The 26012-nt window shown below is 38.5% G+C and overlaps 1 protein-coding gene across 1 annotated transcript; it reads right to left on the reverse strand.

Annotated features, from left to right (window-relative positions):
• Positions 1 to 2735: 2735 nt before the first annotated feature.
• On the reverse strand, positions 2736 to 21070 carry LOC146373869 (HHIP-like protein 1). The gene is made up of 15 exons (XM_084951114.1): positions 20665 to 21070; positions 19657 to 20532; positions 12938 to 13202; positions 12111 to 12390; positions 11850 to 11975; positions 11628 to 11771; positions 10021 to 10133; positions 9630 to 9770; positions 9204 to 9278; positions 8760 to 8886; positions 8399 to 8544; positions 7246 to 7327; positions 6723 to 6805; positions 6121 to 6414; positions 2736 to 4372 (listed from the first exon to the last, which is right to left on the reverse strand). The coding sequence occupies exons 2-15, from the start codon at positions 19960 to 19962 to the stop codon at positions 3600 to 3602; spliced, it is 2955 nt and encodes a 984-aa protein (XP_084807240.1). The 5' UTR covers positions 19963 to 20532; positions 20665 to 21070; the 3' UTR covers positions 2736 to 3599.
• Between the last annotated feature and the right edge of the window lie 4942 nt (positions 21071 to 26012).

Below are 26012 nucleotides of genomic sequence, written 5' to 3' on the forward strand. Positions count from 1 at the left end.
CAATGTCTCCCCTGAGACTTCAGTCAACACAGTATAGGACATTGCAAGCAGATGGGGCCAGCTAGCCTAAAGGCAGAGGGAGAGAAAGAGAGAGAGACTTATAAGGATTTTAATTGTAAGCCTGCAAATGGTACAACCACTTTCATCTTCTGCTTTGGAATTTAGACCTTAAGACCTGCATACAGTACAATGTCACTCCCATTAACATCACCATATAGCCACTTCTAGTAGCTTCACTGTAAAATATACATAAGATAATCTCTCACCACAGGGGCACCTCTGCCTTGCTTTACAGAGACAGACCTTTATTTTCGGAAAGTGCCACTGTCACGGTCCAGAGGACAGGATGCACGCAGTCTTTGGAGGACAGATGTGAGTGATGATGTGAGAAACTAGCACAGACTGAAGACAAGGTGAAGTAGCTATATGGATAAATTAATTAATGTGTCATCGCTGTGCTCTGAGGGCCTCTGATGGTTTCTTGGAATCCATGGCTCGAGTTTGCCTCTGCCATGCATGACTGGGTGAGTTTATTAGGCGATGGATTGAAATAGATTGAAACGTGCTCTACTGAGAAAAAAAAATGAAAGTAAAAAAAATTTTTAACAGTTGTGTGATAGTGCAAGCTAATGAAATAGATAACAAGGGAACATGGACTGTATTATTCACAGCTCCCTCCTCATTTTTCAGTGAGGGTAAAATTATACATGACTGCCTCCCTGTGGTCTGGAAGCAAAAGCAAGCTTTATTTAAATGTGATCTTTTTTTCCTGGTGTTCTGTTTATAAATACTTATTAACAAAAGGGAGCTAATTCCATTTTTATAATAAAAATCATCTAGGCCATTGTATTGTTCTCAGGTAAACATTACACAACTCTGGTAAAAAAATAAAATAAAATAAAAATCTATAAATATTCAAAAGTAATTCATATTTAGTTTATTATTATTAATAAATGATTAGTTTATTATCATTTCTTGTTTGCTATTTTTGTATTATTTTTAATGGTAACACCTTAAATCTACATGTGATTTCACCCACTGACCACTTTATTAGGTACACCTGCTGAACTGCTGATTAACGCAAATCTCAAATCAGCCAATCACATGGGAGAAACTCATTGCATTTAGGTATGTGGACGTGGTCAAGATGATCTGCTGAAGCTCACACCGAGCAACAGCATGGGGAAGAATGGTGATTTAAGTGGCTGTGGTTGTGGGTGCCAGAGGGGCTGGTCTATTTCAGAAACTGCTGATGTACTGAGATTTTACCACATGACCATCTCTAATGTTCACAGAGAATGGTACGAAAAACAGAAAATATCCAGTGAGCAGCAGGTCTCTGGTTGAAAATGCCTTTTCCCAGTTAGAGAACATAGGAGAATGCCCACTCTGCATCGAGGTAATAAGAAGGCTACAGAAACTCAAATAACCAACAACATCTAGAAAGCAACAGCCCACAGGCACGGCACCACACCCGATGCCACACCAGTCAGTTACAATTCTCATGGACTCACCAATACTGAACCACAGAGGGCTGAAGAGACTTGACTTCTGGCACAAGACTAGAAAGCTCAGAATTTGATGTAAACAAAATGTAAGCATGGATGTACTTGTATCAACAGTACAAAAGACAAACATGTCGGGTTCATATTTAAAGTCGATGTTTGTTTCCAGATCTGAGGAAAACAGTGTTACACTGCAACTAGGAGGAACAGTAGAAATCATTTTAATCCAGATCAAGAAAAACAAATGAATTTGGATAATGTACAGTGAGGCTAACCGGATTTCAAAAATATTGTTTGGAATCATGGTTTTTACTCTCAAAACATTTCGTTTTACATAGTGAAGAATTATGTCACCTTCAGTTTAAACCACATCCATAGAGGCAACACAAGATGGTGTACAGCTTCTGTTTTCTTCTTCGTCACTTCACTCCTTAATTTGCCCAAATGCTGCTTCTCTCTGTTCATTCAGCCATCTGTTTGTTTGTTAATATGGGACTGTTTGTAATAATGCCTCTTTTACACTCTGCTGACTTTCATATTTTAATGATTGCACAAATATATGGAGTGAGAATGAAGGAAATAAGACCGAGCTTTAGATTTCGTGATATTTAATTATAAAATTGAAATGTAAAGAAAATGTTGACATGTGGTGCATTCCAGCCCACTGAGTGTAACTCATCAACTCATCAGTTTTTCCTTCTGTCAAAATGTTGATATGCGTGCACATAAGAAGGCTGGACAGCTGGACCTCCTCATCCCCAAAGCTAAATTCTGTTTCAGAGAGCAAGAGCTTATTCTGATTTTATATTTATTTTTTTATTGCCCCTAAGGTATCATCTCTAAAACAATAGGCAGTACTTGCACTGTGGAATTACTTATTATTTATGCATCAACAGATAATTATGGCCTATCAGGAAACAAAAAGATCTTCAATGTTTATTCCATCTGACCATAAAATGTGTGGATGTTTATTTGGGGCCACAGAAAATATCTTTACGGTCAGTAAGGACTGTTTCCACAGTTTCATCACAAACATTTTTACTTCCTGTTTAAGGTCTACGTGCAAGTCAAGAAAAGTCAGTGACAAATGGGTCAAATGCTCTGTAAACTGTCTCAGAAATTTCAGATTAATATATCATAAATCCTCATTGTTTTACACAACAAAGTGTTTAGAAGTGTTGCTGAAGAAGAATCAGATACTGTTCAATAAAATTCACTGACAGCAAATAAGAGACTTAGAAGAAAATCACTTTGCAGTAAACTTTATTTACATCACAGGCCCCCTGTGCCTTTAACATCTCTTTATGTAAACCTGGAAACATTACATTCATTGCGCAGAATGTCCAGCATTTCCTGGTTAAAGATATTTTTTTCATCTTAAAACTACATTCAACATGTTTCCATGTGCAAATTATTTAAAATCTGCCTCAGAAAATAAATCTAGTAAAATTATGTATTTAAAAAATGTTTGTGTGTTCTAGCAGGATTTTTTTTTTTTCTTCAAATGTCAAGGCACCTCCAAAACTCACTCAATCCACCAGTTTTTAGCTTGATTTGCATCATGAACATTATGAAACCATTAACTGCTGAGTACCAAAATTAATTTAAAAATGTTCATTTTTTCCCACTTTTTCTAAGTACAATACTCACAAGGGGTTAAGAAAGAGTCCCTTTTGTGAGTGGTAACCACTGTGTTTATGTAATTATGGTTTAGATACTATGTTGCTGTTTACTATAATCATCATTGTTTCAACTTGTAACTGATTATTATCTTTACAACTGTGGATTGAGTGAGTTTAGAAGGAGCTACTTGCATATAGATCACACAAAGCCAGTGAAAAGTTGGATGCATGCTCTTCTTTTCCACTTCTCTCAAAGACACAAATAGAGCAGTTTTAAGGTAACGTGCAGAAATGCAAAAGCAGGATAATACAAATTCTGAAAATTGCAAATAATTAAAAGTCATCCTTAAAAAAATGTGTGGGATCTAATAATCATTCATACATTCACTGTCTGTATGTGATAGTACCATATATTTTTTCCAGTTTTTCCAGTTCTCCCGATGCTTTTCCCTTTCTTTTAACCAACTCTTTGCTAACCACAGATCACCCCTACATCTTCCGCATGTGAGCAGTTGTGTTTCCCAACCCTGGACCTCTTGCACTCGAGCAGTGATCTCTCCCCACCTTCACACTCCACATCATCCAAGAATATCCTAACACTGTCGTCCGCCTCCCCCAGGACAGCCCTCTTCATCACTGCCAGGGCGGTCGAGAATCCAAGCTGACGACACACGACGCTACCTGACTTGATGGTGAAAAGGTCATCGCACACTGTACCCCACTGGCCACGGATGAAAATCTCCACTCTGCCTCGATCTGGCAAACCTTCTGCGCTTACAAGTCGCACTGAGCCAACCCGCAGTCTCCACCCTCCTCTTGCTTTCTTGTAACCTTGACCTCTACCTCGTCCTCTCGGCCTCTTAAACACTTGGTTGCCCTCTCCTGCACTTTCCAGCTTCTCACCAAGCCACAGCTTTTCCTCCTGTGTTTTAAGCAGCGTAGTGTTGATTAGTGGTCTCTGGGGCCTGTAGGATGGTACGAGGGGCGTCTGGCTGAAGTACGGTGGCCATGCTGTGGTCATCCTATGGTCAGGAGCTTTTGGATAGGGTGTAGAGATTAAAGTCATGTGGGGCTGCTTCAGCAATTTTGTGGATGGAGTGGTAAGGAGTTGTGGTTTGAAATACTGTGAGGTGGTGCTAGGGGGGTACTGAAGGGGTCTCCCATGTCTCCCTGATGAAGGTGTGGTGATGGTTGGGGTTTTTGCAATCCTAGATGAGTCTGCAGTCGTGGAGGTTGTGCGATAACCTGATGAAGAGACAGAATCACCCTTTTTATTTGTTTTATGAGGTGCTGAAGCTAATGTTAATATAAAATAAGTTTGACATTTTGGGAAACAGAGGTTGTTTTGTTGTTAAGAATCAGATGCAGAAGAATCATATAAATAAGAGGATATTTTAGCGACTAATTAGCCTGCTAGGAAATGGGTTATGTGCAAAGTTAGCAAGTTAGCCAGCCATACTACTCATTATTTTTTCTATTATCATTTAAATAAAGTGTAAATACATCTAGCAAATTTCTGTATTCAGACAAAAAAAACTGTTAAAAATGTAAAACCACCATTATTTTGGTATTTTATATATGTAGGTATTTAAATAAGATATCATGTTGTTAAAATGCTAGCTTTAGCTGTGCAGGTAGCTATATTGTAATATCTTTTTGCAGTCCGTGTTCTAGCTAAGCTAACTAATTAAGACACAGCACTGACCTTATCAGCTGGAAGCACATTTCCCAAAATGTTAAACTGCTTTAGGACAATTTTTCAGTGTAGTATTTGACAAAGGAAAAATAGTATCAACCACAAAGGAAGGATGTAGACACAGACACAAAAGGATGAATGTCCAAACTGAGGCTGATGCAGAACAATTTATTCATAATAAATTATGCCAAAACACCTGATTTAAATTAAAGCAGTGCAAAAACCTAATGCATAAATAAGCACCATTTATCCTGCTTTAGCTTCTTGAACCAGCCAAAGAATAGCATGTTAGCAGGTCTGAAGTTGGGATTCAAAGCCAATTTAGTCAATTCCACGATACCTGAGTCGGGCAAAAGCTTGTGCAAATGCAAATGGCTTAGTCTGAATAATTAAACTTGTGATTAAAACTAAGCCAAGAGGGTGAGGCAGTAAACTCAGTTATAATTAAGATACACAACAATTTTACAGCATTTTTCTGCAAATTATGCAAATTATTTTCCATTCCCCATGTTTATGTTCCAGTGCACAGACTTGCTGAACTGTATAGACAGGTGAGATGCAAAAATGAATTCTTAAAAAGCTACTTATTTTTTGAGTGCATATTGATTTAAGAAAAGTCACCTTTTGTTTTTTTACTCTGTTTTTTTTAGCCATTTAGGTTACAGTATGGCTTATCTGCCTCAACAAAGTGGAGAAAATGTCCCAGGGGCATATTTATCAAACTTTTTAAATCATTTTATGTGTTATTTATTTCTATATAAATATTCACAATATTCTTAATCAGTTCAAAACGGTGTGTAAAACCAGTTAAAAGGCCAAAAAACTATATAGCAAATTATTTTGTTGAAGAAAAACATAAATAACCCTTAAAACCAATTTAAATATGATTAAATTATAACATTTTAACATGACCTTTAGGAGATAGTGCTGATACTTTTTGATCATGAGAAAGCCTGCATAGATTTTATAGTTACCTTATTCCAAGAAGGTGTGATTCCCACTCCCCCCCAAAAAAGCTCAGCTAACTTATTAGCACTTAAGCCTAATTTGCAAAGGATTTTACTTAGAAGCAAACATAAATTTAGAAATTAAGGTGTAAAAATGTGAAACAAAATCAGAATGTAGGCGAAGAAACCACCAGTTTTGGCGTTGCTGGCTTCTCCTCGTGCCACGGTGTGAACCAGTCTCGTGGACTTATTTTTAGTCTTAGTCAAATTAGTGGTTGGGTTAGCGGTTTGGCTAGAAACTGGGTAATCAGTGGAGCTAGCCTGATAAACGGGTACACCAGCAGGCCTACCAGTGGACGAGGTTGTGGCAGGAGTTGTTGCTGCCATCTGGACAGTTCTTGGCTTTACTGTTGTGGTCGACGCAGATTTTGTTGTGGTTTTGAGAGCCAGTGTTGTTGTTGGTAATGTTGTCTTTCTTGTTGTTTTTCTTGTTGCTGCTGTTGTTGGCGGTGGCTTTGGTTTTTTTCTTGTTGGCATTGGAGGTTTTTTTATTACTATTCTTGTCTTCTTTTTAGTTGTAGGTTTTGTAGTGGTCGTTGTAGTAGGAACAGCTGTGGTGGTTGGTTTCTTGTTGATTACATACTCTGCAAAAAAGAGAAAAATAAAATAAAAAGAATTATGCAGTGCTAAAAACCATCCGTTGGCTACCTGATGCAAGAAACTGCTTTGATTTGGTAGATTTATCAAATTTCAACGCCCCCATTAAAGTGAACAATCAAGAGACATCAAGAGAAGCCAAAAGAAACCACATGCATATTAAATAGCATGTTTTAACCATTTATTTACTGCTGGAAATGTAACTCACCAATTTCTAGAAAGAATCACTTGTAAAGGTTGAAGCAGGGCAATGAAATTCGAGAAAAAAACACCACTTTAAGACTTTTTTTTTTACCTTCTTTTGGGTGGAAATGAATTAGTTTTCCTTTTATCTTAACAGGTGAAGGCTTGATGCTACACTTTCCTGGTGGTGCTCTCCTGTTTCCAAGACAGAAAAGATTAGTACACATGCAATAATGGGTACTATAAGCACATATGTATCTTTTCATTTTCTTTTTTTTAATGTTTTGTTTTTAATGGTGTTTAGCAGCTTCCACTTTAATTTTAGTGTGTATTAGTGCAGAGATACAGTAAATGAAGATAGATTAAATAAATAAGATTTAGAAAATCTGTATTTCTTATTTCTTTCTTTTTGCCAGGATTGGCTAGAGAGGGATGGAAGATGATTGTGCTCTGAGCAGTTCTTTTAACATTTTAACATGTTTCTGCACTGTATTTTATTAGCAGCATTCCAACTCTTAAAACCTCCATCATATATAATTATTGGGTTCACACTCTCACACCTTAACATCACACATCCATGTAGTTTAATGAGCACTTAACTGCTGATGAAGTAAAGTGATGCGCTGGCAAGTTACCTGGAAGGGTCCACTATCTTGTAGATAACGCCACCTCTTGCTGTCGCACTCGGGACTCCTGTGGCTAAGAAATACAGCTCACCTGGAAAAATTCACAGACGAAATGGAGAAAGAGAGCAGCAGGCAGAGACGGCAGAACATAAAAAGACAAACGGGGAGATTAAAAAAATAGGAAGCAGTGAGCAAGAAAAGAAGGAGATAAAAAAAAAAATTAAACAACAGGAACACAGGGAAATATTTATGATGACAACAGACGGGAGACAGAAATAAAAGAGGTACAAAAATAGCAAAATGGGGGAGAAAGAGAGAGACAAAAACACTACTCTGGGGAAAAATATATTAAACTTTGCTTTAAACCATTCGTCTCCAATTTGCTTCCTGAAATTATCAGGAAAGAAGAGAAATACAATTTTTTTTAAGACCAACACAAACCTAAACATTTCCTAACTTAGAAATCATGCAGTTTAGTAGTAATCTAATTTCATTAACAATAATACCAGTAAAAATATCCACTTTGGTACTTCACACTACATGTGTACTAGTTAGAAATAATTATTTCTTTTCACATTAAGCCACACAGACCAGGAGACCAGTAGGAAATCCCCTGGAAACCTAAAGACATGTAGAAAAATAAATTGTATTTCCGGACCAGATGGTGAGTGTTTGCTCTTGTTATGTGAAATCAGTCCTAAAGAGGACGCTACACCAAAAACATCTGTGATTGTTTTGGTTACTAGGAGACAAAACTGCCTGTAGTTCTCATGCAAGAAACTTACTTGTCTGCAAACATTTGCCAATTACTCACTGAGCAGTAGTAAAACTGTGAAATGTGCAACACAAACTGGAAACAGAAAAAAAGTTACACCTTTTTAATAGTGTTGGCTGCAGGTGTCGCAAGGAGGGTTTCATTGCAGTACCCTACATCTCTTTGCAACCTATTTCACCAGCTGTCAGCAACCTCTAGCAACCCCAACCAGTCTGAGAATACACATTTTCCACAAGCAACTGGCAGCTGCCAGGGGATTCATGGACTGTTTCTAGGTGTGTGTGATCGGGGCTTAAGTTTATCTTTCCATTATAAATGTACCTAATTAAATAAGTGATGCAGTGTCTGGTAGCAATACATCAACACACCGACCCACACAGTTATTACCTGCTTCATCTTCAGCAAAAGAGATGATGTATTTATAGTAACTGTTGATAAGTTTGGGGAATCTGCAGGTCTGGTCTCTTCCCATGCAGATTTCATTGTACTGCCATTCACCTGTGGTAACGTTCTCCCAAAGAGACATCAGACGCCTAAACACAAACAGAGATACATATAATGTTTACGCATAGCAAGAGCTGTAGTCCAAAAGCTTCACATCAATGCATTTTTACTGTAAATTATTAAATCAACCCTGTGCAGAGCAGTTCAACAGCACACTGACTGGACACTGATTAGGTAAAAATCCACAAAAACAAAAAAGGTTACGAGTGTTTTCATTTGAAATTTTCATTTTACAAACACACACCCGCTCATGAAATCCCCAAAGATGTAGAGTCCGTTAAGGTTGGGCATCTGACAGCCTCTGTAGATGTATCCTCCTGTCACAGACTTGCCCAGCTTGTGTGGATAGGCAAAGATTGGCAAGACATCGTCTGCAAACACATAAACAAAGATCAGACCTCGTTTATTATTCAGTGTCACTGCTACATCATTGTAACAAACAGGAAATATACTGTACCCTGTAAGAAACCTGAGCTCGTGAAATTAAATGACAATGAAGTTCAGTTATTTAAAATCTCTTTTGAGTTGACAACAGTTTTTTATTCTATTCTAAGGAGGCTTTTACAGAGAACAAACAGTGTGCTGTAACAATTTAATTTACAAATTAAATATCTGTATAAATATTAAATAATTTGGGTAAAACATACTTGTATTTATGGACTTTCAGTAACCCAGACTGTAGACTCACCGAGGGATGAGTTTTGACAGAGTTTACGATCGTAGCAGCTGAATCCTTCTTTGGCTCTCCATCCGTAATTTCCTCCTTAAAAATAAGAGTTGACACAGTAAAATTACTCAGCAAAAAAGAAGTTCTACAATTTATATGTATTCAAACGGTTTGATGCTGAAAAAATTGGATTTGGTTATCAAGCACTAATTCTAATGTCTATTCTACGTCCTCTTTTGAATACATGAGATTCTGTTTTATTATTTGGCAGGAAATAGTGTTTCTGTAATGATGCAGGCTTTAAAATAACAGTTGTGGCCATATTATATACTGATAAAATTAAAAAGTAATTTCACTTTAATGTAAACTACTTCGGTGAAGCTGTTAAACTATAGAAATCAACATATTAGAAAAAGAAAATCATCCTTCAAGCTACAATTATCATACCTTTAACAATGAGGTCTACCTCTTCATATTTGTTCTGGCCCACGTCACCACAAAGCATCCTGCCTCTGCCTTCAGTGGTAACGGGGTCACCGCGGTCAATGGAGCAACGCCACATGTTGCGAACTCCATAGGCATAAACCTCTGCAGGGAAACAAAGAAAGAAATACGTGGATGGAAAACACAAACAAAAATGACATCCTCTGTGAGGACGCACTTCTGACACGAACAGTCATTTTCCAGCTTTGCACAGAAAGAAAAACACAGTCCCACCGCAGTCCAATATTATGAGAGAAAAGCTAAGCTAGATTAGCATTAATAAGTGTGCCATTCAGCATCTTCAAAGTCACCAGACATGATCACAGTCTTCCACACAAACAGGAAATTCATTTACCCGGCCGTGCCTCCTTCTCGCCCAGAAATGGGTTGTCTGAGGGAATGCTGTACGGGGCACTGTTATCGTTGAAGTCAACGTCAACACGCAGCACCTTGCCGAGAAGTGTTGACCTATTAAACGTAACGACCAGACAAAAAAGGAAGAATGACTCAGAGTATCATAAAGACTGTGGTGACTAAATGGTTCAACCGTAAGTGTTTATTTAACGCCAGAAAAGCACGGTCAGATCCGTTTTGCAGTTCTGTTTGAATGAATCTGAGTAGAGAGTATAGCTCTGGACACTTCAAAATCCATCCTGCTACGTCTATCAGCAGTCACATGAACAATGGACAGTAGTGATCTGAATCCACTGGCTGTCATAACACTGACCATCAATGTGGGATAGTTTAGCATGAGCTGTTTCTTTCCTTCTCCCTACCTTTCTCTCCCTTGTTGTTTCATCTGCTTAGAAATGTAAGGAAACGAGGAACTACCTTCACAAATGGGTGTAATTTCTGTATAAATAATCATTTTAAAAAATATTATTAATGGCCTTTATGACCTTTTTCCAGTGTTTACCACCCTGCACTCACTCTCGCTCACTTTCTCTCTCCCCTCCACATTCCAGTGTGTGGTGGTCCATGATGTGTGTAGTGTGTCATGTCAATATTAGACTTGGCAGGCTGCATTCCCAGAAGAGCTACTACGGCTTGTCAAAAACAGCCTCAGGAAGAGACAAACAGCTAAATTGTCCATCTCTGGAGAAAAGGTGCTAACAGCTCTAAATGAAGTCCCAGTTTTGGAGGAAGTTTACTTGCTTTCTCGATACAAACATTAAAGATAGATCGCTATTTTTGTCAGCCCTAAAATGCAAACCTACCTATTAAATGTGACATTATTGGTGCATTTCACAGGATGAAGTATTGATTTACAAAAAATGAGGAGCAATATTTGAACTCCCTGACGCTCTTTTTCTATTGGCTGAACTTTGTGACTTTTTTGGAGGTTTTTTGGCTTTATCTTTAATTTTCTGTGCTAAAAATTCAAAAATAATAAACTTCAATCAATGCAGCTCTCGGTATAATGATAAACCATAGAGGAGGAATGCCTACTTGACGCGTTTTGTAAATTAAAGACTGAAATCTCCATAAACTGGCACAGCACAGAACCTGGCAGTTATCATGAATGATTGTTTATGACACATGTGCAAACAAAGTTTTCACTCGTCACTTTGAAGAAATTGTTTTGAATTATAGTCTTTGCAAAACTATCATTTATAATGCCCTCTGTTCAATGCAGAAACGTTCCTCATAAATTTGATCCTTTTCATTAGATTTGATTTGAGAGGAATTTAACTATCTGGAACCCATTTTTGGCAGGACTCTCTGACGCTTTACCTGCTCCGACTCGACTTTGGTATTTTGTTTATCAAGTCAACATCTTGACAACGTCATGAGGCCTCGTGAAGATTATAAAGATGAGCAGTCTTCACAATCTCAACTATGTCTATTATGTTTGCGTGTTATTTGAGATTTCACATCTTCTTTAACACAAAATGTGAAATCAACATTGTGAGTCTATGCATGCATCCAAACATGCAAACACATTAGTTAAACAGTACTGACTTGTTTTGTGAATTGCCAAACTTTCCAAAAGGATCTCCAGCACGGCCACCGTCACCTATGAAGATGTACAGATACCCATCGTGACCGAAAAGAAGCTGTCCTCCATTATGATTGGATGCTGGCTCCACCACCTCCAGGATGGTTCTACAGCAGGAGAGATGAGAAGATGATGAATGTATTTGTGTCATTTAAGACCATGCAAGGACCTACTAAATACAGCACCTCTCAGAAGAATGGTCTAGTTGATTATCATCATGTGCTGATACTGTGAACTCGCTGATTCGTATTCGTTCCTCCTTCTTAACAGACACAGAGTAGTACACGTAGGCTTTTCTGACAGTGGTGAACCTGTGAACGAAACAGAAGCTCAATGGAAATCACATTTTGGCACGATGATTTTTTCCTTTGAAAACAAAATGTTGCTGTTTAAATGTGGACATATCCCTTAGACAAAACTAATATTTTGATTGAAAAAAGATGGACCTAGGGTGTAAGGCTATGCAGAGGAATCCCCTCTCGTCTCCAGCCCACGGGGATGTGAGGACGGCTTTAGTCAGGTTGAGGAAAGGTCGATCGATCCTAGAGCCGTTCGCCAAGTATACCCACACATAACCCAGCTGCTCCGCAACAAAAAAGCGATGAGTTCCATCATCTGCATGGATCATAGCCACAGGGTTACGGAGTCCATTGGCAACTTCCTGTAAGCACAGCTCCAAACATCCTTCAGGATCTTCATTTAGCAATCCCAGGTTAGCATTTAACTCTTAGGGTGGGGAAAAAAGACACGGGAGAGTAGATTGGCATGTGTCTAATCACATCTGCAAACTGAGTTGCAATCAAACTTGCAGAGGCTTGCACCAAATTAAAACTGTAATTATTTTACAGCAATGCACTGTACTTTCAGCTTCTGTTCAGGCAGTTACAAATCAATATGAAGAGCTCTTCCACCCACTCTTTCTTTCATTGGAGTGATTTTCTTGGTGAGACAGTGCAGACACGGATATTTTCAAATTCATGCATGCAGTTCAGACTGTTTGCATCCACACTATTGTTTCTGCATATGTAGTCATTAACATTTATACTAATGATTTTAAACATTTCACTTTAAGCATGCTAGCTGGTTCACAACAATGATTTTAAAATGCTGATGTGGAGCATCATTTTGATACTGACGCTGACATTTAGCTCACAGATTGATGTGTTTAATAACAGCTTCAGAGCTATCAAGGCTGTATACTCTAGACCTTTTTCTGGGCTAGTTACACCGAGATGCATTTTTTTAACCTGTTCATACAACATGTAACTCATACCTGCATTTGTCAAGACACTAGGATAGCAATACTCTTTGTCCTTCAACACCAGAAATTCACAAAACCTTCTGTGATCTTCTTCAATTGTGGCTGTCAGGTTTGCAAACTGCTGTGAGTTCCCTACGTCCTCAAGCAGGAGGCTGAGCGTGTACCGGCACTGCCGCCAGTAGTCAGAGCAGTAATCCCCACAGAGTCCAGGTAGCGCCCTCATGGGTGTGTTAGCGTCCTCGGCATCATACAGGTGGGCAGCATATGGAGAACACACCTTCAAAGGACAACAGATACCGTTTCATTACATATGATTTAAAAATGTAAAACTTTTTTAAGCTAATATCAAAGGTAGAGTTACAGAAATGTATGAGATTCAGTAATGAATCACTTAAATGGATTTGTGTATTTGTTCTTCCACAGCCTCTGGGCCTCATTTTGACTGGGCAAGCCTGAGATATATGCAGCCTGTCTGAGTGCGGCCTGGTATAAATGGATCCCAGGAAGGTCCACTCAGTTATTAAGTCACAACCACACTGTCCACACCCAGAATGGTGTGCCTTAGGCACAAAGAGCCATGGCACCCAAACCATCATCATGCAAACTGGTGCGCTTTCATTTGCCAGAAAAACCAAACTGATCCAGTAAACAAATCCCAAACAACAAACGGGCATAGGATTGGTTTGGTAGATCAAGAATGTTTAGATTAAATTTGCTGTTGTTTCTTGTAAGGGCTCATAAACCTATTTTCACTTTGCAGTGAATTATTTCTGACATCAGTAAAGTTTTCCAAATAACTGTTTTGGTATTTAAACAAAAGTAAATATTTAAATAAATAAACATAAATAACGTTGCAAAAGATTTAGCTCATTTAGCACAGATCAGAACAGCAGATATGGGATATTTTTGTGTTGTTTCACAGGCTGACGCTTAATCTCAGCTGTTTTTATATATGGAGATTATTACAGTGATTATGTAAGTGGTGGATGTAGTTTCAAAAGCACTTTAAAGATTATGTCACTGAATAACGACAACGTGGACAAAATGTGTTGTTTTTAATCCTGTCATCACAATGCCTCTTCTGGTAATTATTTGCTGTAACATTTTTGTAAGGACATTGATAAATGAAAACATGCACCTATGAGTTTTTATCTAAAAGATTTTTAAAGTTTTTGTTGTCTTCATTGAGCCCTGGTTGAAAAATAGTCCCCAAACGATGGACCAATGTCACAGAAGTTGCCTGGACGTCTTTGCTTGACTTTCTAGTGAGAGAAACGTTTGTGTTGAAGGATTTCTTTTTGCAATCTCTTCCTTGATTAGAATGAAACAAAAGCAGATATTCGCAAAAAAAACAAAAAAAAACAGTGGTTTCTTGACCTCATAATCACAGGCTTTCTGGCTCCTTTCTTTAACTTTGCACTTAAACAATTGCATTTGATGCTGACACTGAACGCAGTGATGCAACAGCTGTAAACAGCTCTAATTTGGGTATGTATATATTTATTACTGCTATTACTGACTGCATAGTCAGTTCTTTGACCAGTTTTGACCAGAACTTAAAACTTGACCTTGATTTTTATCCTAATTACCACCTGTAAGACTACAAGGCCATCTTTTGTGTTTGGTTTATATTCCTGTGAGCAGATTTTAGTATTTAGACCACAATTACACACATATGGACAAACTCACAGTAGGTAACATGACTCAAGCTGTAGCCCACACTAAAATGGATATGTTTAAATATAAAGGTGTGACAAATCCATAACTATCAATACTTTTTGGACACTGTAGTCCATTAAACTTTACGTTTCTGTGTCTGTCTTTGTCTTTTAGGGCACAGATGGCTTAAACTGCTGTTCCATCCAAGTGTTAACTGAAACACGGACTTTTATAAATCACAGAGAAAGGGGAGGTGGGGGGTTTGGCCAAAACAGTCAACGCAGACTCTTGTTGAACATCTTGATAGTACTACTGTGGAAAAGATCAGAGTGTTCTCTGAAATAGATTTCTCTCTACTGGGCCAAACAAAAGCTGTGTTCAGTCTGAGATGCTGGAACTGCTGATGAAAGCAGTAAACAGGCATGTGGGGCAGATGCTACGTTCAAGGAAAAATGTATAAGTTCAAGCCATATCTTCTTCAATAGAAATATATTTTAAGCCAAGGTTATGAAGACGTTTTCTTTGCTTGAAAATGAGAGACATGTGTTGGCAAAAAGGCAGAGCAAACTGCAAATACTGCACATGATCTTTTGTTTGACCGAGTCATGCTGAAATCCCAGCCATTGTCCTATTTTGGTTCCACTATGATAGGGTAGAAATAAGGCATGCAGCTACAAGCAGCTGTTTCTAACAACGCGACCACTTCAAGCTGCTATAATTTGGTGTTTACGCCGTCAAATTCAGAATAGACTCAGATTTTATTCCTGTCATCTCACATGCTCCCGATTCTCCACTCACTGCTCCACACGCTGGTGTTTTATTGTAGCTGAGAGACAAAAAAGAGTCATGGTAAACAGATGAGAGGTAAATGTGTGACCCTGTCAGAGGAAATGACACAGGCTGAGTTTTTAAACTGAGAGAGCAGTGTGAAACAGCCAGACACATCGCTACCGTACTAAAAGCTTGCTTATTAAAAATGCAAGAGGGAAACAACTAAACTGGACTTCTGCTGCTTGGTGCAGTGCTCACTAAATGTTTTTTATCCTCAAACAGCCCCTTTATGGGTCTTGTTGAACTGAGGGTGCTGCTAATGGTTTATTTGATGACAAAATAAATGAAAACCCATCGAGAAAGCCACATGAAAGCAGAGCACTGCAACTATAACACGCAAATGCACACTCTTTTCAAGGGCAACAGAATGCCCTTGAAATTATCTCTATGTCTGTTTTTATTGTCGTTAATTCATTTGTTTTTCTCTTTTCTTTATGGCTGACATTATCTTCACTTATTTTATTCATCTCTTCTTATTCCTGTGCTTTTCTTCATCCTTTTTCTCTCTGCTCCTCTCTTGCAGCAACCTGATATATCCTGGACCCCTGGCCTGAGGAGGAAACGGTTGTTTGTTTGGTCAAGTAAGCAAAGAACAATGACAGTCTTCCTCCCGTCTCCCTGACTCACACACACACACACACACTCATTTCCCACTCTGTCTCTCTCTTTAATATGTGTCTGCCTGTCCCTCTCTTCACGCTGTGATTGATATCAGTGCCAGGAAGCTTCCGTTCTGCAGCTGGAACAGACGGCTTCAGTGTATGGCTTTTATCCTGGTTAAGTACCCTGGCAGCGGGGTAACCTGACCGCCTCCCGGGCCTCTTTCACCTCAAATTATGAACTTGGGAGCCGAAAAACCAAAGAGCGGACCATCATCATTGAAAAAGGTTTACAAAGTACACAAAAGCATCAACATACCTCAAATGGAACCAAAAATGCATTCTTTATTTTTAACATAACTTTTCATATAATGCGCTCATGTAAATGAGAGTTTCTTTAAAGGCTTTTTGTTGCAGTCTACACAGCACATGTGTATCATGCTAAACTTTTTGAATGTATATTTCGTCTGAGCTCCACCTATATCCAGAAGTTGTAAATGGTGCGTGAGATCCAGCCTGCACTGCTTGGTAAGAACCACATCAGGCTATAATTACCACAATAACATAAGTCTATATTTTTGGACGATTCGTCACCATCTTTACATAACGTATGATGTATGAAACTGCCGGGAAGCCACCAAGTTTGTTAGTTTTCATTGTTTCCTTGTTGACATCAAAAATTAAAGTGTTATTTATGGTAAAGCTACCCACCCGATTATTTTGGCTTCTGTATAGTGAAGCTTTTATCTCAGTTATACGGCCATGACCAAATTTGTGCTGCACCTATCATTTAATTTGTGCTCTGGATCTGCACGTAGTAAGCATCTGAGCTGCAAAGTCAGGGCCTAATTATGTCATCAGTGAGTGGGAATGGCTTCAAGGGTTATTCCAGGAAGGGAGGGGCTGGATTTCAGCACTGGGATCTGTTTAAGATTAAAGAGCTGAAAAAGGAAACTAAAACACAGTCACACTAAAATAGAAAAACTCGTTAGAATAAAAAATATCCAAAACTATTAACAGAAACTAAATGTTGAGTATTTATTTTATTTTATGTTCTGTTTTGCCATGTTCACTTTATTATTAGTAGTATCATTATCATCATCATCATCATTAACTATTATTAAAAAAAATGAATTTCCTAAATATGGGATAAGGATATTTCATATCTTATTTTTATCTTATTTTTTTATTAAACCGCATTGCAAGAATAACACAATAATGCATTTGGAAAGGTTTTTTTTTCATGCCAAAATTGTATGAGTCAATGCTTTTTAAAACAATATAAGTTAAAGAAAAATTATTATGAATTATTATGTTCACCTAGGGATTGCTGGTTCATTTTTCTACCTCTGCCTTATGGTCTCTCTACTGTCATTAAGTGAAATTCAGTTTTTCCCCTCCACACCTAATGGTGGCACAGGCACTTCATTCAAATATTGCCAAGTCTTCTGATGGTGTAGTTAAAACCTTAATGCATATTTTTGTGAGATTACTGGAAAAGTGAATGTGCTGTTAAATTGTTCTGCAATTTCATACAGTTGTTCTGGTTCAAACTCTGGAGACTGGCTGTCTTATGCTTATGTTTGTGCCTCATCTGAGAAACGAATGTTTTCTGGCACATAGTTCATGCTTACTGCGTGAGATGACAAAGTTCAGAGTCTTTATCCATAAAACCAAAACCTTATCCAATTTGAATTTGGGCGATCTTTCCCTTCAAGGTCAAGATTTCATGCACCTCTGGATTTCTTTCCGCATTTTTTACTAGTTTTAGATATTTCCCAGGAAGTCCCAGTATGAAAAACTTTACATCTTTCTGTGAATATCACCATGGACCACCAGACTTAAAAAGAGAGCAAACACATTTTGTTGAGAGAGGAGCTTCTGAAAACTGATGTTAGTTGTTTTGTTCATTATAACTAAGATATCAAAGTAAAGATGCACCAATTCTGATTTTCTAACTATACTTATAGCTATAACTGACAGTATATTGACAGCTAGCTGCAGGTTCTTCTCTCATTGAAGCAACTGAGAATAAACTGAGAATTTACATGATATTTTTTATCTTGCTAAAGAGAAGCAGATGAAACAGGTTAATATAACAATACAAATTTTCAGTACATTTGTAACTTTACCAGATAAGATGACACAGACTGTTTTTCTTTGACGTTTTTTTCATACCAAGGCTGCTACCTGGCTGGATCTAAACACGTTAACTTTAGCCGTAGCGCCGTCACCTTTATTAGCTTCTTTAAAATGTTCATGTTCAGCTGGTGAGGGTGATTTAAGTGTCTGGTTAGGTCTCTTGCTAAGAACATTTGCCGATTCTGTCCCAATTTACTTTGCCAGTTTTGTGTTTTCCCTACTCACAGTAGAACTCGCAAATGGCCACAGCCAAATGCTAGCAGGTGGCTGCATGAAAAGGACCAGCTCACATTTGGATGCACGTGAGGCTAGCCGACAGGTCACCAGTCAGGACCAAGAAGACTGCAAATTATCAGATTTCCAGTCAATCGGTCCATTTCAACTTTCGTGGCTTTAAAAAAAAATGATGACAACTAATCTGTGATTTGTTTAGTACATGTTTGCGAACAGATGACCATGCAACATCACCTCCATGGACCCAGATATTTTGTGTCTACATCAAATAGCAGGATTCACTGGAAGAATCCACAATTTTTACAAGCCTGAACATCATGTATCAGGTAAGAAGTCCAACCAATGGCGCGTTTTTTGTTTTTATTCAACGGGTGTCCCACTCCATGCACCTTAGTTGGTGAAGTTGTGGCAGAAATTTTTGGATATCTATGTTTTTATTCAACACCCATGTGTACTGTCATTTCATCACTCAGGGTCTAAAGAAGAAAAGTTAGCAACAATAAACTGAACGGTTATGCGGTACAGTAAAGGAATTACTAACATATTTTTTTAAAAATCCACCGTAGTGTTATATGAACATTTAAATCAGGCCAGATGTCTGATACACACCACTCCATGGGTTGCATCAGACCCTACAATAATACAAATTAAACAGAGAAAACCTCACCAATCTTATCACCCCCATGAGCAGGTGCTCTGGTGACAGAGGGAAAGAAAACCCATCGCAATCATTCATCTTCAACTCTCTTAGCAAAAGGCAGCCTGTTCTTGATTTTGGAGGGTTTATTTCCACTGGATGATCCAGGCCTTTGGGCTTTATATTCGCCATGTTCAATTTACACATCGGTTTGGCTTTTGGTATGAGTAACTGCTGTCTAAAAGCATCATGTATTCATTAAACTGTTAAAATATTTTGTTGGTTCTCCTTTATGATGAGCTTCTTACACATGACTAAACACACTTATATCTTCCTGTTGGAAATATGTAGTAGAATTTATTACCTGCTAAAACAAACCAGAGGGGAATCTGCTTTAATTTAAATGTAAAAAGTCACAATTGTGATGCTAGATTAGAGGACAGCATAATAAAATAAAATAATAAATAAAATAAAATAGCATAATAAAATCTAGTTATTATACACACAGTGGAAAACATGAGTTTGGATTCTAAACTGAACATGTGTAACATAGTCTGATTTGAATATTTGTACCTAATACTCATCAAATCAAAGAGATCAAATCAAATTAGAATAAATGTTTCTCTTACCTGGCAGAGGATGCTGCGTACGTATTTGCCACAGGCTGCATAACCTGAATGGTCAAAGTTTTCCATAATGTTGTAAAACCTGCCCAATATCTCCTCATCTTTTTCCACATCACAGCACCCAAACTTGGAATACTCCTTGCAGAAGGCCAATGGCTGCCTGGGCTCAAATGGAGGCTTGTAATCCAAACACTGAGGGTGACAGCTCCCCCACCAGGTACGGAGGAGCAACAGCAGGATGGGGAGAAGGTGGTGAGGGGAGGTGTGCTGCAAGATCCATCTGGGGACCAAATTGCAGGTCTGTATCATCGTGCTGTAAGTATACGCTCTCTCAGTTCTGGATACTTTGTCTCTTGACCCAATATTGTAGTAAATGAAGTCAGTGTGAATGTGGTATTTGAGTTTAGAAAAGGTAAGAAAAGGAAATGAGTGTACAGGTTACATCACGTCTATAAAGCGCAGATATGAAACTGAAAGTTAAAGTGGAATGTTTGATGTTTTCATTTGGTGTGCTTGTCTCTGCAGAGTCAGGCAGCCATCAGTGAGCTTATGTCTAGAGGTGTGAATGCGTGTATGAAGCACACTGACCCTCCATCACAGCTGCCTGCCAGCTGGCCAGAAACCTACAAAATACTCAGGATAGCTCCAGTTAAATCTAACTCACACAACACACTCACATGGTAGGCTAACCTCGAGATGTGTGAGACAAAAATGAGGTAAAATATAGTAAATCTGATCCAAGATCCAGTGAATTATTTTATTCAGGAGAACTGCAGAGCAGTCCTGACGGTCTGTCCAACCAATTTCCCAAATTTCTGTGATGAGAAGAGTTTACTCAGTCATATCTGCATAAACACCTGCACGTCACAGCAGAAACTCCTGAAAGAGATAAGGTTCCCGTCACTGAAACTGACCATCAATCACATTGCAACTTATTCTCAAAAATAAGTTTGTTGTTGCACTAAAAGCAAATAAACGAAAGTACTAATCTTCTTAGAAAGAGGGACTAACCTTACGAAAAGCAATCGAAAATGCTGCACCCTCAGCCACAGTTTCTGAAAAATATTTACTTCTAGCTTGAAGTCACTCGGAGAGTCTCTGCTCTGTGTTTGGTCTGGACGTGCTCGTTTGCAGAAGCCATAGGTACAGACAGACAGCAGAAGAAAGTGAGAGTGAGAGGTCCTTTCATTCAGACACAGCCACGCTGCAGCTTTAGCTGAGATCCCTCCCTCATTGCTTCTTTCCGCCTCCCCCTCCTCCCCCTCCTCTCTTCTTTTCATTTGCTTTTTCACTCTCCTACAAAGACACATGCATTCCTTCCCATAGCATGCGGTCCATATTGCCCTGAAGTTGCAACTTTCTACCTCTTCTCCCTCAGAACTCCCCCACCTTCAGCATTCCCAGACCTCCTCTCTGTGTCTAACAGTTCCAGACAGACTTACTCACACTGGTGAGGTCGTGTGTGTGTGTGTGTGTGTGTGTGTGTGTGTGTGTGTGTGTGTGTGTGTGTGTGTGTGTGTGTGTGTGTGTGGTCAGATGAACTGAGACGTGTGCTGGAAGCAGAGACCAATGGATTCTCCAGGCACTATTCCAAGCCTGAATCTTATGTTTAAGAGCACAACTGGCAAACATTTGCAACTAATTTGTTTGAATACTTTTAGTTGAATTATAGCTTCTTCCTAAGTCAGAAAATTTAAAAAAAAAAAGGGGGGGACAGGACAGTTAAAAGACCTTTAAACTTCTTATATACAATGTTTCTCTACTTTGACTTGCTTCAGATTTGCATAATTTATATTTTAATGCATTATAATCAGCACAGAGAACATGACTCTTCAGGTTTTTGCAGCTCATTCTTTTAGTTTGAGATCAAACACTTTACCGTCTTTACCAGGATCCAAACAACACAGTGCTACAGATTGTTCAATGACTCCCCGGGCAAACTCATGATTGCTAAGAAAAAATTGTTATTCTCCTACTGGTTGGCGAGTGGTTGCTAGCAGTCACCAGGTGAAACTGGTTGCAAAGAAGTATAAGGTGCCTCACCAACATGGAAAATGCCAGTTTGTCTGCGGACATTGGCTAACTACTTGCCAAGTAGTAGCAAAACTTGGCAAGTAGGTAGCCAATGTGTTTGAGTAGCTGGTTTACAGATAAGTGAAGTCTTCCATATAAATTTGATATCCTCTTTGCAACCAGTTTCATCCAGGAACTCTCAGCTACCATAAGCCATCTGGTTAGGGAATACACATTTTTCCCTAGTGAGTGGTCATTGCCAGAGGGTCACTGACAGGTCTGCAGGCATCGATGATTTTAGCAACTGATTTCACAGTGCCGGCCTGCAATCCACAGCAACCACTCTTTTCGGTAGCGACTTTTTGTGTCCAGGTGGTTATTGACTTGTCTCTAGACCTGAAATAAAGCAAAAAAAAAAAAAAGGTGAATATTAGATTTCCAGATGTGTGGACAGAATTTCAACAATGAATGCTAATGGATGATATGTTGTGTGGTGTTTCAAACTTGCGTTTTTAAAATGAGTGTTCTTCAGTTAAAATTGGATTGGGTAGGATAATGGATAACACTGTATTTAAGTTAAAATGATAACTTCAAATAATAGGATAATTCAATCGAAATCTCCAAATAACCAGTAATTTCCGACGCAAATAGTCATTTACACATATTGTAACAGATATAAGTGAAAGTTTATTCTCCAGTTTTAAAAAAGAAACTCTTAAAAAAGGAGTTCAAACTCGCATGGTTGGTTGTGATTTGTATGTGTTTTTATATAAACATACCACAACCATCTGTGTCTCATTATTGCTGAGCCACCTTTTAGATTAGAGTGACTCCCATCTGGCAGGCTGACTGTCAGACACTTTATCACTCTGCACTCATAGGCAAAAACAATCTACAGCTAGACCTTCCTTGGATTAAGTAAATGGGCACTTTGCGTTATGTAATGTTATGAAATTGCATAATCCATCATAGCTAATAGATCAACGTAGTAAAAAGAGCTCTGTATAATAGCAAATCAGGTCTACCACTAAGTAAAGCTTTTTCTACTGAAGGGAAGTGAAACAGAATCAGTTTGCAGTACAGATACCTGTAGAATGTCCTGATGTTGGAGATTTCATACTAAGTGAAATCAGTACAGGCTGTTTTCACGACGAAATGAAAGTCTACACAATGCTGACTCTTATAGTCTTATCTGCAGAGACGTGACGAGATCTGTGCTGTGAAAGATTAACGTATTTTCTGTAAACTGTTTATGCTCAGCTTGTAAAATGCTACAATCTTTAAAATGACTTGAATGACGAAGCGAGTGAGTCATAATTTACTGGAAAAGTAACAACAATAAATATACAATAAATATTTCAAATCTTGCAGGAGTCTAGTCTCACAGAAAAATCTGGAGCTGGTCCAGAGTTGGTACCAGTTTTAAAATCAAGTCTGTGGAATTGTGAAGTACCGGTGGTTTTCTGGGGGCGTGTTCTTGGGGATTGGGACACATTACCCTGGCAACCTAGCAAAAGTTAAGTTTAATGTTGTAAAATGTAGTTAGGCTTGTGAAAAGGTCTATTTTAACCCAAACCATGATCATTTTCAAAACCCCGCTAAATTGTTTGGTGACTAAACAAACCACCAAGTGTGGCCTTTTCTCCAGCTGGTAGTGATTAAATACTTAAATAAATAAAAAGTAAGAAAAGCACCACATTTTGAATAGCTGATGCGAAACACGACACATAATACAAAAACTCCACGAATTTGGTAAATATCAAACTTTTTAGAAAACTAGGTATTTTATAGCGCTCAAACAGGAACTTACATAATGTTGCCCTTGTGGTGGACCACTAGAGGGCTCCACTCACACCCAATGTGGAGGTAAGCATGGACGACACAGAGCTCTCAGTTCTCACTCCTTCTTTATTCCTCTCCAGCATCAACTGAACACATCGCGCCACAAAGATGATCAGGTGGTCCCGGCCCAGGCCCCTCGCCCCAGCCGCCCACCTGCAACCGGGCTGATGGATTCTGTTTTTTCCCCCAGGAGCGCCCCACAACCAACGGAGCCCGAGTTGTCTGCAGCTTTTTCTGACCGCCAGTGCCAGCCTCGCTCCCGGGCTGGGTTTCCCACATGTGGACTGGAGAAGCCGGGTATCAAACCTTACAATTAGTAGACAATCACTCTACCCCCTGGTCACAGCTTCTGGGTGTCTTCTTCCTAATGGACAGAAGGGGGTGACTCTTTTAGCTAAAAAAAAAAAAAAAAGATTGTTTAGAACTGCTGATCTGTGGAAACTCAGTCCTTCAGCTCTTTTGGTCAGTAACCTCAGTTAATAGTTTAATGGTGAGTTTGTGGTCCTGGTCACTGGTCGTACTGAAGTGAACTTGATATACATTTTGTAAATCATACTTTCCCATGAAAGTTCAAGAGGACAGTAAAGACTGGTATGGCTTAGGGTTTAAATGACAAGTCGCTGCTGTACTGCTTGTAATGCATTGCCCTCATTACATCATTACGTCATTACATCCGGTTGTGTGCTCGTGCAGGGGGCCTATCTATATTTATACATTATTGGGTATGCCTGAAGGGTCTTCGAGTTTTAATCTGCCAATGAAAACTGTGACCAAGTTCACCTCATTGTTTTCCTCTGCCCTTCTAACACCAAATATAGACATTGTTGCCAGTACATCTGTTCGCACGTGTGTGTGTGTGTGTGTGTGTGTGTGTGTGTGTGTGTGTGTGTGTGTGTGTGTGTGTGCGTGCGTACAGAGCCCAAAAAACAAAGTCATAGATATCTGCTTGGAAAACTTGTTTTTTTTTTCACAGACACAGTGTCTTCTCATTTAAATCAGTTCAGATCCACTTAAAACAATCCTTGTCATGAATCTACTAGTATTAAATGAAAACTTCATTGTTTAAAAGTCAAATGACACATGAATGATAACATAATGTAAACAGTAATACTGTAATCTACATCTTGCATAGCTCTCTTAGTGCAAACAGTCATCATGACACTGTCGACTGTCTAGCTCTTAAAATCTGTGTTTATCAGTCATTAATCCTTCTCCTCTCCTTTCCCTGCCCATCCCCCCTTGTAAACTAAATGTACCGCCAAAAATCGAGTGATCATTGTTTTTGGCAGGAAAAACAGTAATATGAGAATTTCCTGTCTTGTGGTGACTTTCTGTTTTCTTTCCAGGAAACTAAATGCTTTGAATTTTCTTATAGATTTGTTCCTTACCATCCTTGTGTCTTATGAAGCCTACAAACTGTTATGTTTTTCATTTTATCTGCAAGAGATGTCCTCCCTTAGGTATCCTCGCCTCAAAATAAAACAACAGCAAAAACAGCATCTTTTGTTTATAGAAGTTGTTCTTGAGATTCAAGGCAATTCTGTGGTCAAAAGGTCAAACTGATTATTAGATAGAAGAAAATAGAAAGTCAAAATAGAGACTAAATGTTAAATAATATGGAAGGCTTTTGTCTTTGTGTGTATACAAATTAACTCATTGGTGTGTATTTGAGGATCTCTTGACACCTCAAAGATAGTCATCCCTGGCAGGACTACAGATGGACTGTGTTTGAGGGCTTTAATTGCTTACGTGCACAAACTCACACACACATACATGCATACAACTGAGTGTAACACATTTATACAATGTTTTAACATGGAGGCTAATTAAAAAAAAAAAAAAAAAGAAGAACAATACCTCTTGTGATTCATTAGAAATATAAAAAGCAAGACCTCTGCAACAACTTCTGTCTCTTAAGTACTCTATGCCATCGTTCAGTCAGAGAACAAATAATTCATCCCTTCAGTTCTCTATATGACTTATCGGAGGAAGAGAAGCCTGTCAAGGCTACATTAAAGTAATACCCTTAGACAGGTTAAAGAGATGCAACAGTCCATTAAAATAAAATGAAAATTTTATGATCAGCATTTCTAAGGCCACATTATTCCAACTTCTTCGCATGCATTCGGTGCAATTTTATTTAATGTTAGTTTAAGAGTAAGTGAACTTATAAAAAATACATGAGTACTATTACAAAGTTTTGAGGATTTTTTTCATGTCAGATTTAGATAATGCATGCTACTTTAGGAGAATGATGAATTCTAATGCCTGTATAATAGAGCTTTAGTTTTAACTATAAGGAAAGAAAGTTTTTAGGTGTTTGACAACAGTCCATCCAGTGTCCTTCATACTGAAATTGTAATTCTGGAGACCCAAAAGATTGTAAAATGGTGAGAAGTTCAAAGGTTTTCACAGGTCTCAGTTCCACAAGTCTTGAGACCAGTAGGTAACCGTTGCTAGGGAAAGATGTGTATTCCCTGACCAGTTGGTGATGGTTGCTGGGT

This window comes from Perissodus microlepis, chromosome 14, assembly GCF_051167445.1.
Source record: "Perissodus microlepis isolate ML-2025 ecotype Zambia chromosome 14, ASM5116744v1, whole genome shotgun sequence".
Taxonomy (NCBI): domain Eukaryota; kingdom Metazoa; phylum Chordata; class Actinopteri; order Cichliformes; family Cichlidae; genus Perissodus; species Perissodus microlepis.